The following is a 16,543-nucleotide window of genomic DNA, read 5'->3' as shown; positions in this document are numbered from 1 at the left end:
GTTAATTGCAGGTTAGAAGGACAAGTGGTCTTTTCATTGTAGAAAACTAACAATAAGCATTTCAAATGTATCATTCCTGTTCCAACATGAATTAATTAAGGGATACAAGAAAACTGGAAATTAGTTCTCACCTGGCAGTGGAAGATGAGTTGAACAAAACAAAATTGATCAGATCCTCAATTTTGACTCCTTGGTACTTCTGATTCTGTGAGTTTGAAAATTTTGAAAGATCGTCATGTGACTTCGTTTCCCCCTTTATATGAATATTCTTAACAATAATTTAAAATCGCTAGAAACCACCTAATCAAAATTAATTTTTGCATCCAAGTCTTCAAAGATTATAAGAAGTATGCTTTGATAGATTGAAATGCTGTGCCTCTGTCTAATTCCATGGATGCTCTCAAGGAGTTCCATTGTTTGTCGCAACCTGGAATTCTTCGGTCTCTCTTCACCATCCTGTACCAATGTTGACACATTCAAAACAGTAACTAGTTCAGCTTCAATCTCACTGAGCTTTTGATCTATATGTTCCATGAAATCCTCATAAGAGGATATGTCTAACAAGCTGCTGGCATATTGTCTTCATTTTGACTGCTGATGCTATGGGATTGCTGAAGATTCTCAGTCTCCTTATCATCCAGTGGATTCCCTTGACTTTCCGCAGAAAGTTGCACATCTTGAATATTGCTATATTTCATCATATTGGCATCTGATTCATTGTTGGAGAACTTTTTTAGAACCACCTCCTTTGGAGCAATGATTCGAACTGGATTTGAAACATCTTTTGTTGTGTCTTCAATGCTCATAGTGACATTTCCAATTAGTTGGGTTTCTTTCAAAGATATTGCCTGAAAACAAAATAGGTTATAAACAGCTGCATAAACACCCACAACCAGAGAGAGAGAGCGAGCAAATGGGAGTTATGCATAAAAATACATGAAATGTTCAACAATGCTAACAGCTAGATCAAGAGCCATAGTTATGGCCATTAAACAGTGAGGCATACCCTAATAAAGTTTTGAGATAGAAAATTGTATGGAAGCAAATTTTGTTGAATTTCTCTAGCATGAGAGGGATATATAGTCCCTTCTACAGGTTCTGAGGTTCCAATGCCTCATGTGTAAATATGTCAAATTCACAATCTTTTCCAATTTCAACAGCACTTCAGATAATCTCTCTCTCAGACCTATTGTCCATGCATAAAGGTTAAGAATCAAATACTCTGATGAGATGGGTAATTCATACATTTGCTAACATAGCAGTTTTTACTCAACATAGCATAAATGTGAACAAGCGCAGAAGCTTGTTTTTATTCAACAGCAATTCAATGCGGCTTTTAGACTTCTCCAAAGCCTGCAACACTTTCTTCCTCTGAAAAAGTGTTTCCCTTGCATCACCTTCCTCCCCTCTCTGCTTGCTTATAGCTGCTTGTTTTTGAAGCTTCTCTGCTGCCTCTGACAAGCGCAGAAGCCTGAATCTAGCATTACTAGCTGTATTATCAACCAGCACACATAAGTTTTCATATCATTTCAATGACTTCATGTCGTCTTAATGTTGGATGCGCTCACACTAGTAAAGGCCAACAACACAACAATACCATATTCATTTCCTCACTAATAGCATGTCTTTGATTTCCTTGTTAGGAATGCCCTCACCTGTGTGGGTGGAGGAAGTTTCCTTAGCAGTTGCTCCATTGGTGGATTATGATGTAAGCGCTTCTTTACCGGTCGGCTATTATTCGGGGACGTAGAAATAATTTTTTGAGCCTTAGGTTTTAAATTTAAAAACCGAAAATTTGTGGAAAATAGGAGATTATGCTTAAAATTTAGTTAAATAGTTATTTTAAAGCTTATGAAGTGGAAAGTAAAATAAAATATCCCCACATGAGCTGGAAAATTCATGTTTAGAGTTTATGAGAGAGAAATGTGAGTTAGTTGGCTTATTTCAAATTTGAAAGAAAATCTTTGTAAATCTTTTAAAAAAATTGAAGAAGATATAATCTTTAAAATAATTTTAAATAGAGATTTGAAGCTAATGATAATCATTATTTATGTAGATAAAAACTATTTTTATTTAGTTTGGGAAGTTCTGTTTTTTTTTTTTAGGATATTGGAAAAGTAAAAAGCGACTAAGAAGCTAAACTATCCCTACACAAAAACAAGATTACACAACTAGGCGGATCCCCAAGCTCCGTGAAGCCACACCACAATTGAGCCCCTCACCCGCTAAGCAATCAGGTGTCGCATTAGCCTCCCTCGGAATATGACGGACGCGTACCACCCATCCTCGGCAAAGCAGAAGATGAAGCTCTTGTAACTCGCTAGCACACGCGTGAAAGTTGTGATTCCCATCCCGAACCTCAGCCTCCACCCGAGATGGAATCAACAAGAGACGTTGTTCAAACAGAACCGACACCGCAGTGTATAAAGAAGAGATGGCCTCCCTGACCTCCTGGTTTGTTACTGGTGCCAGCATACCCCTGACACAATCCATAGAGAGGTGAGGCACACTACCAGGGTCATAAGGCTGCTAGTCAACCATATCCTCTCCTGCAAACAACGTCTCATAATATGACTGAGCCATGAGGTGCAAAGCTTCCTCATCATAACACCAAGAACCGTCACTCTGCTGAAGCTTGTGAATCTTGTTCTATTTTCGACGAATGATCGTTTGAGTATGGAAGCAGGCGGTGTTCCTATCCCCCAAACTTGACCCAGTTTTGAGGAAGTTTTACTTAAGAATACTTTTCTACCCCCAAAAGCATACATAATACATCAAATTTTGAGTTACGAATAAAAAGTTATGGCTCTCCAAAGTTTGCATCAAAATCCTTATAACAATTTTCTATATCTCACTACTTGCGGCAATTTAAGTTCTCTGGTGCATCTACCATTCATTATGTGAAAAAATGAGGAAATTTCGAGGGTAGTTTGGTCTTTCTCATTTAGATGGCTCTAACTTTCCAATTTTTTGCCTGAATTGGAGGGAAAAGCTTTTGAAGCAGGACCCACAAAAAGTTTTCTTTTCTTTTCTTCCTACGGTGATACCAAACACTAGAAAACATAATATTCTCACTCTTTTCTTTCCTTCACTTTCTTTTCCTCTAAGATTTTTTTATTAAACAAATGATGAAAGAAGTATGAAAACAAAATTTCACGTAAAAATTCCACGCACAACTATATCAACTAGTTTGTTTTTTTTTTTTTTTCTTTCGATAGCAAAAGGATAGTTATACCTCCAAAGTTTGCAGCAAAATACTTACAATAATTTTTTGTATCTCACTAGCGGCGTGCATCTACTATTCATTATGTGGAAAAAATGAGGAAATTTTGAAGGTAGTTTAGTCGTTTTTTTTTCATGAAAATAGCTTTAACTTTCTAATTTTTTTGCATGAATGGGAGGGAAAAGTTTTTAATGTGGGGCCCACAAAAAGTTTTCTTTATTCTTTTGAAACAAACAAAACCTATATGATAAAAGAAGTATGGAAATAAAATTCCACCCACAACTATATCAAGTAGCACTCACAGAGAACATGCAAGAATGAAAATAATAAGAATATATGGGTCTTTTAATTTAATTAACAAAAAGGTATAGTATTTAATTAATTTTCAAAATAACTTTGTATAAATAGCATGTCTCTAATTACCGCTCTAATTAGAAGTTCTGATAAGCAAGCAAGCCTTAAGCCTTATTAGCAGCAACACATTTCATTTTCGTTCAAACACCGAGTCATGTCTCTGCGCCGAGCTACGTTTCTCTCCTCCCATTTTCGTCGCCGCATCCATGGTTCTTCTTCCTCTTCTACTGAGAAGCCCGCTTCTCCCAAGCGTCCACTGTGGAAGGAATTATTATTTTCAATCTTACCTAGCTCGGCCTTGTATCTGGCCAAAGATTACTATGATGGTTAGGGTTCTCTTCTCTTTTTCTTCTCTCTTTTTATGCTTGCATTCGGGTATTGTAAGTAAGGGTTTTTTGTTTTTGGGTTGCAGATTTGTCTGCAGACGAATTGGAAGCTATGACTCAGAAATTTAGAGATTCTGTCAAGTACATACCATACCGGATGAAGGAGCTACCTGTGCAGAGGTGAGTGAGTAAATTTGTAGGTTTTTGTTGAAAATGAAATGACTCATTGATTGTGGTCCTCCGCAGAGATTTAAATGGATTGTCTACTCAACTACAATGGCGGGTATGATCACATTCTGTTTGTAGTCCTAAATTGCTTGATTAGTCAGTTGCTTGCATTACATTTATTCTAAAAAACATCCATTTGCTATATTGCCAGTTCCTGCCAAAGTTTTGGAAGTGTGCATCAATGTGAAGAGAATTGATGAAAGTAATCAAACAAAAATTTGGGTATATTACTATTTTAATTCACATTTTCATTTTTCTCATTCTATCTGCTTCATTAATCATTAACATTATTCATTCTATAGGATTTCATTCTAACAAAGCCGATTCCCGAATCACCACCTCTACCCTTTCAATTGGCATTAGTTCCGGTTTCAAGACTTGCTGACTACATTCAGTCAGCAAAACGTCGCGACGAATTCTTCACAAGACCCGGGATTGACGATCTCTTGTTGTGCTTCTCAACCTTCTACGAAAGCATGGATGAAGTTGATTCGGTAAATCTAATATGCCGTACCGTGACATTAAAATACTTTATCAATTTTTTTCTTACTTTTTTACTTTTGCAGATGAGGTATCTTGATGAAAATATCAAATGTCTGTGGTCAAATCTGAAAAAGGCCAAAAAGCCTTTTTTTTTGTTATGTGGACCTGAGGTGCAGAATTGCCTACACGGTGAAAGTTATCTTTTAATCAAGAAAAGGAACCTAGAAGATAATGAGGAAAATGCACTCACTTTTACTTCGATGGACGTTCTTGCATGTAAGTTTCTATATGCATATCCAAGTTTATACAATATGAAAACCACAATGTAATTGAAATCATTATAAAGTTAATACGGTTGTATTGATTTTAATGGTAATTAATTTACACTACTGCATGTTTTGTTTCTTAATTTAGGAGATGGTTAAAGGACTGAATTGAAATTTATTTACATTTTACGCAGATGTTGCGATCACGTGTCCAGGCTCTGTAAGACTAGTGCTGCGCTCCTACAACGGGGTACTTATCCCTAGCTTTTCCCCTGTTTTCTCTCTCCACAACTAAATGAGAGAAATTGGTACATTCCTTTCTTTTTCTCTCAACAAGTGTTCCTTATTAAATGGTGATATGAATCTGTGATAGCTATTGTTTTGCTCGAGAAGGTTTAGTTTTCTTAGGACGTTGGGTCTGTAAATAAGCTGTTCAAATGAGGAGCTTGACCTTATAGGGGTTTTAAATCTCCTAGCAGTCAAGCAATGCAGAAGTAAACTTCAGGTTAAATTATTAAAAAGTCAAAACACTAATAGGTTTATTGCAAATTTTGGTTTTTGATAGATCAATCCCGATGGCCTAGATTGATCTATGCATTCAACCCTAAATTAGATCAGGCTTGATTGTTGTTACTGTATTGTCTTAACTCTTAATCTGTCTCAAGCAACAGTTTGGACTGTAAAATAGATGGTGAGTCCTTTAACCTGAACTTCTGTTGATAAGTTTTGTAGAAAGTTGTCATATTCTTCAATCACAATATGTAGAAAGCAATATAGAAGCTAGTATACAGGTAATATTCTATTCAATTCTATCAAAAAAGTTGACTACTGATGCCTTTGCAGATGTTCTGTCAGATGCTTCTTCAACCTTGTATAAAAGAAGGCTTGAACAGGTCACCTGCTCGTGATTCAAGTTTCCAACAATCAGAAGACTTGCAGAGAGGAAATATTTCCTGTTCTCTAATAGAAGCTTTAGTTTTCTTTTGCCCTCTTTTATTGATATTGTTTTCCTTAAAATTCCATGCACATGGAGTTGAGTAGAACACTAGTAATGTAAGGATCATTTGAACATGAGGCTAGATTTTAAAAGGTAAACTACTTTGCCACTCAGATGCTTGAGTATCATTGCAATTGTACATGCATTAGAGAGAAATATTGAACTTGCCTTATGTGGTTCTAGAATGATTTTAATTGTATTGCACCAGGGGCCATGGTTTTTTTCTCTCAAAGCTAGGTACTTTGTTTCCATGTTTTCATTGAAACAAGAGAATTCATATTCTTCTGTCTAATATAATTGTTCTCATGTTACAAGCACCACGCATGTTATTTTGTACAAAATTCATCAAGGGGATTCCTAAAACTGAAGTATCTCTATAATGTGAGAAGATGATTTGTAGGTGGCTAAGATTAAAAAACGTAACAAAGCATAATAATTTTATGCATGAATAGGGAAGGCCATAAACATGAAGCAAAGTAAGTCAGAGATAGGCAGATTAATGCAAAAAACAACTAATTGTGGTGGGGTTGGTATTACTTAACTCCATCCAAAAATGTGATCATTCTTTTGGGGTCCTATAAAATTTATTGTAGAAATTCAACTACTTAAGGTTCAACATAGCAGGAGAGAGTGATTTACTCTTTGTTACAACACGTTTGCCATAGGTGATATCCCAAAGTGTCTTGTGTTTAGTGAAATGGACCGAAAACAAGAACAAGACTAAATCAATTTTGGGTAGAAGTTAACATGATTAGCTTAAGTGTCAGAATTGATTCTGAGAAACAATAGGGCAGATACCAGAAGCTGCCTTTGTCAAGAGCAACATACCAAGTCATGAATGAATCAGGAGGCACATAACTCCTGTGCTTGCTGCTATAACTTGTGGAAACCTTCATTCTCATCCATGAAAAAGGTCAATGAAGCGGCACGAGCCTCTGCCAATGTTCCTTTTGGAAGCAACATGCCATTTCCACTCCATGTAAGCAACTAAACCAACTCTACCCCATTTCTGCTTCGTGTGCCTCTCCCAAAGGTACTCACACATCTCTCCCTCAAGGAATGGCAAACACTGGCCATTTGACAAAGTGAAGATTGAGGGAGCCTCTCAAGTATGCATTCCAACACTAACATCTCTCGAGTGTCCTCAACATTTTCAAACTTTGAAGTAAGAGTCTTCTTTGCAAGAGACATTTTTGTAGGGATTTGATAAAGAAAACTAAGCCAAAGGCAGTTCCTAAAGGATTTCACACACAAAAGCTCTTTGTAAAACAAAAGAGAGATCAACCTCATCCCACTAGTCCATGATTGATGGGAGTGGTTTGAGAAAGAGTAGAGGCTTTGAAAAAAGAAAGAAAGGGACACATGTTATGAAGTAAAGTAGCATTACAAGGCAAGATATGTTATAGAGTCTTAAAACCAATTGTGGAACTCACTGTTGAGGAAAGAAACAAGGAACCTTCAAAGTTCAAACACCTTTTAAAGAAACAAAGTTGTAAGGGGTGCTGGATAAAGAAACAAAGTTCGGGATCCTGCTGATGGAGCTTAAACATCACCTCCCTTGTGCCACTTCTGCTTCAGAGTGTTGCCCCATCTCCTTGGTGTTACTAGTATCCAAGTCATAGAAGAGCCTAGACTGAAGAAGAAGAAGAAGAAGAAGCCTTTGCTTCTCCATTGATAACTCCTTTGTGCTCCGATGAAAGTGAATGATGCCTCTCTGGTAGCCTCAGAAGCATTATTTCGGTTGAGTTTTTGAGAAAGTAGTTGGAGCTATTCAAGTCTGTGATGGTCTCCCACGTGATTTTGCTTTCCAATTTATTGGGACCACACCCTCTATTTCATAGGTGTTTTCTAGAGGTGTGTCGGTAAGCTAGTATTTTGTTTTGTTAGCCTTCGGCTTTTGTTCTCAGCTTGGCCTTTGGGCCTTTTCTCTCAATACAATCAATCTTTGACCAAAAAACAAAACAAAACTTGCAACAGTTTAATACCCTATTTCTCACTATTAGCTTCAAATGAACTCAACAGTGGAGTCAATTAGGTTTTATGACACCTGTCAATGGAATTGACAAAGAAAAAAAATGAAGGTTATGAAACTTGTCATGTGGCATCCAGATTCTCATTTATTCCTTTGTGGCAGGAAAACATAAGGTAAGTATCTTGGCCAGCTTGAGCAGAAACACATACAATTATCAGAATGTCCTACTCTTGCTGCCTCACTAGCATTAGTAGAGGTTGGGTTAACTATCGTCATATGATCAACAAAAGAAGGAAGAATGGGATTTCAGCAAAAGCTCTTTCAGGCAAGTTTAGTTCTAACCATGTTTCTCATTGTTAGTGCATCACAACAGCACAAGAAAGCTAAAGGCCTTCACTAACAAAATAAAGACCACCACACTAAGGTATTCAATTCCTGATGCATCTTCTTATAGTATGTTTGGATCAACTTATTTTTCTTCAGAATCAATTCATGCACTCATAAGCTACTTATTGTATTGCTCTTCTTATACTCCTCTATTTCATGAATAACAAGTTTTGCATGTGAAGCTCATCTTTTTTGTGGTTGTTTTGTGTATGAAGATAAATCCTAGGCTTCACTTTGAAATCACATTACACGGGTTTCTTCTGTGGGCTTCACTGGCGTTCTTGATGCGTGTTGGTGTACTAGTAATTAGATTGTCCAGCGGCGATGGGAATCGAAGAAGGCTTAGAATTATATTCTATGCTCATGCAGTTTTGCAGGAAAGTACATCTGAACCCCTGTTGCATCATAGTTTTAGTGAGATAACTGATACTTTTTGCAAATTTAATTAGTTTGTATTCCTTTACTTGACAACAAATCTAAGTGCGTTTTTGGATCCACGTTCTCAGAATTGATTTTAGATAAAATTCATTTTGGAAAAGTTGATTATAGGGAAAGTGAGTCAAAAGTCAATTGATTTATGTTTGGATACGTTTATGGTAAACGTGATTTCTATAAGGTAGTGTTGCGCAATGCAATTATGAAACCCACAATTGATTACGTCTACTGCAAAAGCTAGTATCTGTAGCTTCTCCACATAATTGATTTTGGGACTAAAATCAACTCTCTAAGTCAATTGTAAAACTTCTATATGACCACCTAACACTGATTCTGGTTAATGAGCATTCATTCTAAGTCTCCAAAGTCCCAAACACACAGAGAGTAAAAGAACAACTATTTTTATTTTTTATGGTTCAAAATGAGTTTAATAGGGTCAGTTGTCCCACTTATCCACTTTTTGATGAAGGTTAACTTGAGAAAGTAGCATGATTACAGTTTTCCTGTTATTTTATTTGTCCAAATGCTTGTTAGTTACTGTTTAAGGTTAGGAAAAGACCATTGCTTCTTTGTTTATTGATTAGAAGTTTAGGACTAAGATGAATACTTTGAAGACAAGAAAGGAGCTTTAAGAAATAACCTTTGTTATTAGGAGTTCCTAGCTTTCTGTATCTCATTTTTTAATAGAGCATGTGAAAAGTACAGCACCATTATGCTGCTAGCTGTAGCCTTAAACAAATCTTTAGCTCAAATTAAGTGGAGGGAAAAATCAACATCAACTTCATCACTAGCAAATATTACAAGTTTTTATGAAAGTATTGCATTGGTGATCCATGTTTTTTTAATTGACATGTACTTATGTGTTTCTGTTCAACAGAAGCTTGCTGTACTTCTTGCCACAGCTGGAGCAATCATGTCCATAAAAAATTTCAACCTCTCTTTCAACAATAATCATCAAAGATTAGGGGTTGCATTATATGGCTTCAAGTTCTAGTTGGTATTTTTCGACCACAAAGGTGAACTATATATTGAGTTGTCATTTATTAAGTTAAAAAAGTGTACTTAAGTGATCTGCTGTGTTTGAATCATCTTTTTCACTGGAAATAAGCTTCTCCTTGTAATTGATTTTGGTTTCAGAATCAATTGTAGAAGATTTTTCAAACATGCACTTAGGCCATTTAGCCTTGGTGAGCAAAAAAAAATAAATCTATAATTGAATCACACTTTTCTGGTCTATAATCTTTAATTATTGAAGTACTTTCATGTTCAATGTTGATATATTTTATATACGCATACAAAGCATGATCATTATTAGGCTACAATAATCATTTTCTTGTTCTTCACAGGGGATCCAAAAGGAGAAGACTGTGGTTTTTTGCACACTGGATAACTGGAACTGCAGTGTCAATAATGAGTGTCCTGAACGTGTATAGTGGTTTACAAGCCTACCATGAAAAAACATCAAAGAGCATAAGAACTTGGAAAATACTTTTCACTTTTCAAATACCTTCTTCAAGAAAAATGGGTCTACAAACAAAATCAAGGAGTGACTTTGGGAAATAAATTACTTCCTTCCACTTGTGAAGAAATTTCTTCAGATGACAAGGAGAAGGCACTGAAGAATGAAAGCTGAATCTTATTAATGAAGAAGAATCAATGCCAGCCCATTATTGACCCTCACTTCTAGAGAGAATAGGTGTTTGATACACACATGAGTACTGATGGATGTGAATTTGTTCCTTAAGATGAAATATGTGTCTGTGAAGTTTATTTTTCGCATTTTTTCAGAGAAGGTTTCACTCATTGAAAGATTGTAATTTCTTTCCATGAGATAGTTTGTTGTGTTCTCCTAGCAGCAGCGAGTTCTGAACATTGAATATGTTAAAGGCCCAAACAACAATACAAAATTCAATTGATTTTAATATTGACACTGCCACACTGGAATATTGCGCATGTATGGAAATCTTTCTTCGATTGATTCTAAAGCCAAAATCAATTCTGAGAGAAGCTTTATGAGTAGCTTTTGTGTGACAGAATTGATTCTGAGAGAAGAGAAACCGATCCAAACATGCTAATTATCAATGATTGTTAGTCAGATTTTATAATGGAAAAGCATCTCAAACCAAAATGAGTTAGTTCACCAAAAGAGAAAAGAGACAACATAGAACAAAAACATGAGAATATATCATATCTCACAAGCTAAGAAATTCTATTAAGTATTGCTAAATGTATATGTGTTTTCAACATAAGATCATCTGATGATTTAACAAACCTTGAAATTATATGATTATAAGATAATTTACAAAATTAACATTCGCCGTGTATATTTAATAGAAAAAAATTTAATAACTACATTTATCATGAACCAACAATTTAAACGAAAAACTCTTGCAAAATAACCAAATAAATAAAACCATAATTCATAATCTATAACAGATATATTATAAAAATAAATCACTTAAATATTAGAAGTTCAAAATAAAGATCAAAACAAACCACGGACACCAGAGAATTTAAAACTCAGTACAAACAAAAAGTATGATCATATAAATTCAAATACACTCATCCTTGGTGAACCAATGTCCTCTAATCCTATTTACCCTTCCTGGGTATGAGGTGAACAGTAACATGGACCACATTGTTAGCAGTACTATCAGGCCTGAACTGAACTTTATCACCAATTTTAAGCTTATGATCAAGCACAAACTGGTACCATTCTCTGCCAATATTAACTTCTGGACTATTGGGATCTTTGTTCCTCCTCTTCAGCTCACAAGAGTACCACTTGTTGTCAGTTGTATGCAACAAAATAAACCCTTGGCAAAGGCTAATAACAATAATACACACACTATATATATACTAGTATTTTTTACCCGTGCAACCCACGGGGGGCTTTCTTTTTTATTTTGTATTGTGCTTTTATATGATTTTTTAAAATTATTTATTCGTATGAAAAGAAGAAAAAACAATATTTTTTTGTGATAAATATGTTTTTTTTTGTCGAAGTGTTAATTTATGTTTTTAATTGATTTTTTTTTGGCGTAGGTGTTTTTATGAGTGTATTTGTTTTTTATTTGTGTTGTTTGTCATTGTTTATCTAATTGATGCTTTGGATTTATTCTTTTGATATAACAATTTTATTGTATTTTACAGATAGAAGTAGTATTTTTATGTAAGATCTTATGTAATATTAAGTTTGTCTTTTTGAGGTTCACAACTCATATGAAATAAATAATAATAATTTAATTTAAAATAATTTGAAGTTAATAGTATAAGTCCATATTAAATTATCACTATAAACTTTGGTTTCTTCAGAGATGATCGATTACATGAAAATGATGTCAACTATATTAAATTGTACAAAATCATATTTTGCTGTAGGAGTAGTGTCACTTGTAACCTCTTCAGTTTTTGAGATGCTCATTCAAGTAATCTTGTATTTGTGTTTTGTGACTCTCTATTTTCTAGCAAAGATGCTTGAACCAAAAATGTTGAATCGCATAAACTTGTCATACACATAGTGTGTCACTAAACTCTAGCATTTGAAAAACTACAATTTTAAAAATTCACTTTGTTATTGTAACAATAAATAGTTTGAATTAGGTACCATGAAAGTGGGGAAAACAAAGAAATTTAATACCTTTTCAACGATTAAGAGTAGTTCAATACTATTAACAATTTGAGGTTTTTTAAATCCATTGTTTCCCACACATGAAGTACACGAACTGTTTGAGTCATCCTACATAACAAAAAGTTGAGAAAATCAAAAAGAATATAATTTTTTAGGTGTTTCAATTTGACATGATGAAAACCAGTTGGAAATAATCATGAAATAAAAAGCATGTTAGAACACACGTAAAAATTCTAGGCTAGTACATCAATAGTTAGTCGTTGGATATATGCACCTGGAAAAATGTCTTGAAGCTTGATCCTTTGAAAAAAAAAAAAACAAATACCTCAACATTGCTTATGTGAAGTGGATATGTTGAATGAGTATTGACACTTATTAGTTTATATAGTTATAGAGAAAATGGTTAGTGATAGTTTTTCTTTTTCTTTTGGTAAGATCTTATTTAGTATTAAGTACTGGTACTTTTTACCCGTGCGATGCACGGGATATTCATTTTTTTTTTTTTTTTTGTCATTTGTTTAAAATATGTATTATTTCCTTAAAGATATTTTATGAATTAAAAGAACAAAATTTATTTTAGATATAAGAAATCATAAATTTGTAAGTTTTTTTTATTTATTGAATTATTGTTTTTTGTTTTTTGGAGTTACTATTTTTTTTATCTTTTGTTGTTGTTTTCCTAAATGTTCAATTGATGGTAACATGTACATGCTAAAAATAGATACTGAATATTTTTTTTGCAATTAGAATAATCACATTAAGAATAAAATTGAGAATGTATAGTTCTACATTTCTTGTAAAAAGATCTTCATATGGAATATATTGAGAATCAAACTTGAAATTATGATTGACCCTTTGAATTTCTTGAAATATATGATAAAAGATAGAAGACAATAATTAGTATAATGGGATAAATTTATTTGGATTTGCTTTTTTTTTATTAATTGAAATTTTTAATACAATAGCTACATGGACGGGAAAGTTACTACTATTTTTTTTTTGTTAAAAAACATGGTAGAACGGAAAGAAAGGACTTCCAAACTACCGTGCATGCCGCTAGCCGCATGTTGGGGAGGTCAACCGAGGTCCACTCTAGGGTGCATTTGGGGATCTTCTCGATGAAGATTGCCCGCCAACTGAGATTTTATTTGATGCAGGGGATTCAATCTCTCGACCTATATGGAGGTGAGAGTTAAACTTAGAATCTATGACCATTTGTGTCAACCCAAGTTGGCAGTTAAAACTATTTTTGCTGTAACAAATTTTGTGCAAAAAAAAATAAACCTAGAATAAATGGCCCTTGATTAACTAAGACCTAAATTAATTTGTGCACTCGATGCTACTATTGTTTCATCTTCAACTTCTCTCAAGGTCGTCAGAACTTACTCTTGAATTGCATAAGGCTCTATTCATAGCTTGCTTTCATCAGACATGGTTCCTTTCCACTCCGCAACCAATCTCGAACTTTATCATTAATATTCAATCTGCAAGGAAGAACAAACAAAACATTATTCTTCAAGCAAGGTTAAAAGTGTACACAAATATTTTCTTAATTAAGAGCTGCAACACCTTAAGCCATAAACATTATAATGTAAGAAAAATATCATTGAAAAGAAAAACAAAAATGTTTAAATCTCACCTCTTCTTGGCAGATTTCAAAGCAGCCCTCCTTAAAATCAAATTATATTCTAAAGACCTAGTCTCACCAAAAATGCAAAATAATGTCCTTAGATATTACAATTAATTTCTTAGGTGGATATAAATATTGATTATCAAACAATACATTAAGTCATTAACAAAAAGCATACCTTTTTAGGATTCATTGTGATAGTGATATCAGGAACTCTCTGCTCTAGACCTTTTTTTCACTTCATTCACATATCCTACGCATGTCACGTGAGATGGTACTCCATTTATTAAAGAGTAATTCATAACCAATACACAACACCTCAATTAAAAATACTACATAGAGATAAAGCTAATGCTTAGTGGTTACATAACAAATCATGATGACCCTTAAACACAATTAATGCATAATAACTCATGACCATTCATTTTTTGTAACTATGAAACCTTCATTTTCTAATTAAAAGTCACTTTATTTCTAACCGTAACTCCCATTTAAGTGGTTATATTTAGTAATCAAAACAGAAGCCACAATGATTAAATATTAATACAATTTTTAACGGAAAAAGAGAATAACAGTTGATTTTCTTAATCCTTAAAGATATATGTAACTATGAACCTCGAATTTACCTTGCCAGAGAGGAGAATTCTGATTACGTTTTCTTAGTTTTTCACTAAGCAACCAATCAAAAATCAAAAGAGACAAACACAAATCACGCAAAACTTTGAAATCCAAAAGCTCATTGATAGATCACAAAAACACTTAACAACAGTGACGATGATGATGATAATAATTAATTGATTAAGTAAGCAAACGAAAGAATCTTTTCTGGAATAACTTCACATGAGTAAAAACATCAGCAGTGTTCGAGGCAAATTATCCCAACCAAATATCCAGAAAGTGTCGGATCAAGATGAACCATGGTGAACCTGTGAAGAGTTTGTGACCCAAACCCCCTTAGAGAAAAGGGAGAAAATTCAAAATCCTACAAAAGTAAACTTATCCGATTAGTGAAAAGTAAAAAAATTATATTTAAAGAAAATTAGTGATTACATATGAGACATGCAAAGAGATCAAACACATTAATTTGTGTTCGTTTGCCTATTTTCTTCTTTCTTTTGATATTGGTGGCAATTTAAAGTTTCACAGAGGGGAGTTTTATTTCTTTCTTTCAAGATGTCATGCCAAATCCCAATATCATACATCAAATTTAATTCCCAAAGATCTGAAGCTGCAAGAAAGCAGCCTCTAGTTATTTCAGTAAATGAATAAATTAGTGTACATTAAGATCAAAGTTTGTTAATAGATCATGGTAACTTAGGTTGATCATGGGAAAGGGATAGGAGCTAAATTTGAAAGTTGAAAGGACCAATAACCTAAGAAGGAAAAGAGCAGGAAGAAGTTTGTTGAGAAAATATATGTATGAAAATGCAGATCAAGTGCACTAATGTCCCAAACAGCAAGTCTCAGAGTCCAAAAACCGAACAGATTTTGTATTAAGGAGACAAAAAAGTAGCAGCATGAAATAAAATTTAATCAACTATAGGAAATATATATGTCTAGCATTGAGATTTATTAGTTGCAGCTAAAGCAAGAACTTTCTTTGACAGTATTTCATCTCCAACATGGTCACACTCACACCAAACTTAGAAAGTGCATTAGATGTTAAGAACATTAACAAACTTGCTGCAATAAAGAAAGAAATTTATAAAATATAATTGAAGCAATTTAAGGGTGAAGCGAATTAAGCCAAAGCCAGAGTAATCTTACCTGACCATTTTCTGAGGTGTAAAATTAGATTCCCATTGATGGTTTAGAACGGCATCCTCCCATGTTGTTCGAAACCTTATAAGCTACTTAGTGGCTGCATCTGATTCTGAAGTACATCCAACAGGTACTACCAAAATTAAGTGTTGTACATGCTCCGGGTGCTACATTAAAATGAATTAAAAAGATTAGAATCATGGAAAAAAGAAACAAAGAGGTTGGGAGTATATTTGCAGAAACATAACCATCAAAAGAATGTCCAAGTAGTATGAAATATTTTGAATTTCATTTTAGGTAAGATAGGGAATATGATGAGGATTATTTTTCTTGACCATATGCCACCGTTACCTTTTGGATTTTTATCATCTGATTAATTATGGCCTATGGTTCTGCTCCATGAACAATTTATCCTCTTTTGAAATTCGCTAAAAAAGAAAACTACTAACATGTATGACTATGAATTAATTTAGCAAATTTAGAAAGAAAAAAATAGAGAAAGAGAACTGAAAACAGAGAAAGCAAAACCTATACCAAGCGTGATGCATGAGAAGATATGACTACAACCGCCTTCATCTGGAGAAGTAGCAGCAACCAATTCCATCAACAACAAAACATCACACAAAACCTCAAAGAATATATAGGAATGGAAAACCTTCTAAACTATCCCCTCACTAACAACTCTCCAAACAATTTTTCCTACCTTCATTTCCCTCAATAAGTAATAACAATATAAATCTATAAAAAAAAAAATAGTATCATTATATAGATAATTTTCATGTGTAATGGCATAGCTGGAAAAAAACAAAGAACCTAACCTTGCCATCTATATCTCCAACAGCAATTGCAT

General features: G+C 34.0%; 1 protein-coding gene and 2 pseudogenes across 2 annotated transcripts; 2 read left to right on the top strand and 1 right to left on the bottom strand.

The window, feature by feature from the left end:
• Positions 1–108: 108 nt before the first annotated feature.
• LOC130733655 (uncharacterized) lies at positions 109–920 on the bottom strand (annotated as a pseudogene).
• A 2,754-nt stretch (positions 921–3,674) lies between these two features.
• Positions 3,675–6,042, top strand: LOC130733653 (uncharacterized). Of its 2 annotated transcripts, XM_057585882.1 has the most exons (8): positions 3,675–3,903; positions 3,990–4,083; positions 4,150–4,186; positions 4,283–4,353; positions 4,434–4,625; positions 4,698–4,890; positions 5,075–5,188; positions 5,724–6,042. In XM_057585882.1, the coding sequence occupies exons 3-7, from the start codon at positions 4,180–4,182 to the stop codon at positions 5,173–5,175; spliced, it is 564 nt and encodes a 187-aa protein (XP_057441865.1). In that variant the 5' UTR covers positions 3,675–3,903; positions 3,990–4,083; positions 4,150–4,179; the 3' UTR covers positions 5,176–5,188; positions 5,724–6,042. The 2 variants fall into 2 exon arrangements, with proteins under 2 accessions (XP_057441865.1, XP_057441864.1); XM_057585881.1 differs by having other exon boundaries at positions 3,990–4,186.
• Positions 6,043–6,861: 819 nt separating this feature from the next.
• LOC130725597 (cytochrome b561 domain-containing protein At4g18260-like) lies at positions 6,862–10,663 on the top strand (annotated as a pseudogene).
• The last annotated feature ends 5,880 nt before the right edge of the window (positions 10,664–16,543 follow it).

Source organism: Lotus japonicus, chromosome 1, assembly GCF_012489685.1.
Source record: "Lotus japonicus ecotype B-129 chromosome 1, LjGifu_v1.2".
Classification (NCBI taxonomy): Eukaryota; Viridiplantae; Streptophyta; class Magnoliopsida; order Fabales; family Fabaceae; genus Lotus; species Lotus japonicus.
The sequence above is the reverse complement of the archived record's forward strand: the minus strand, read 5'-3'. Positions and strand labels throughout refer to the sequence as shown.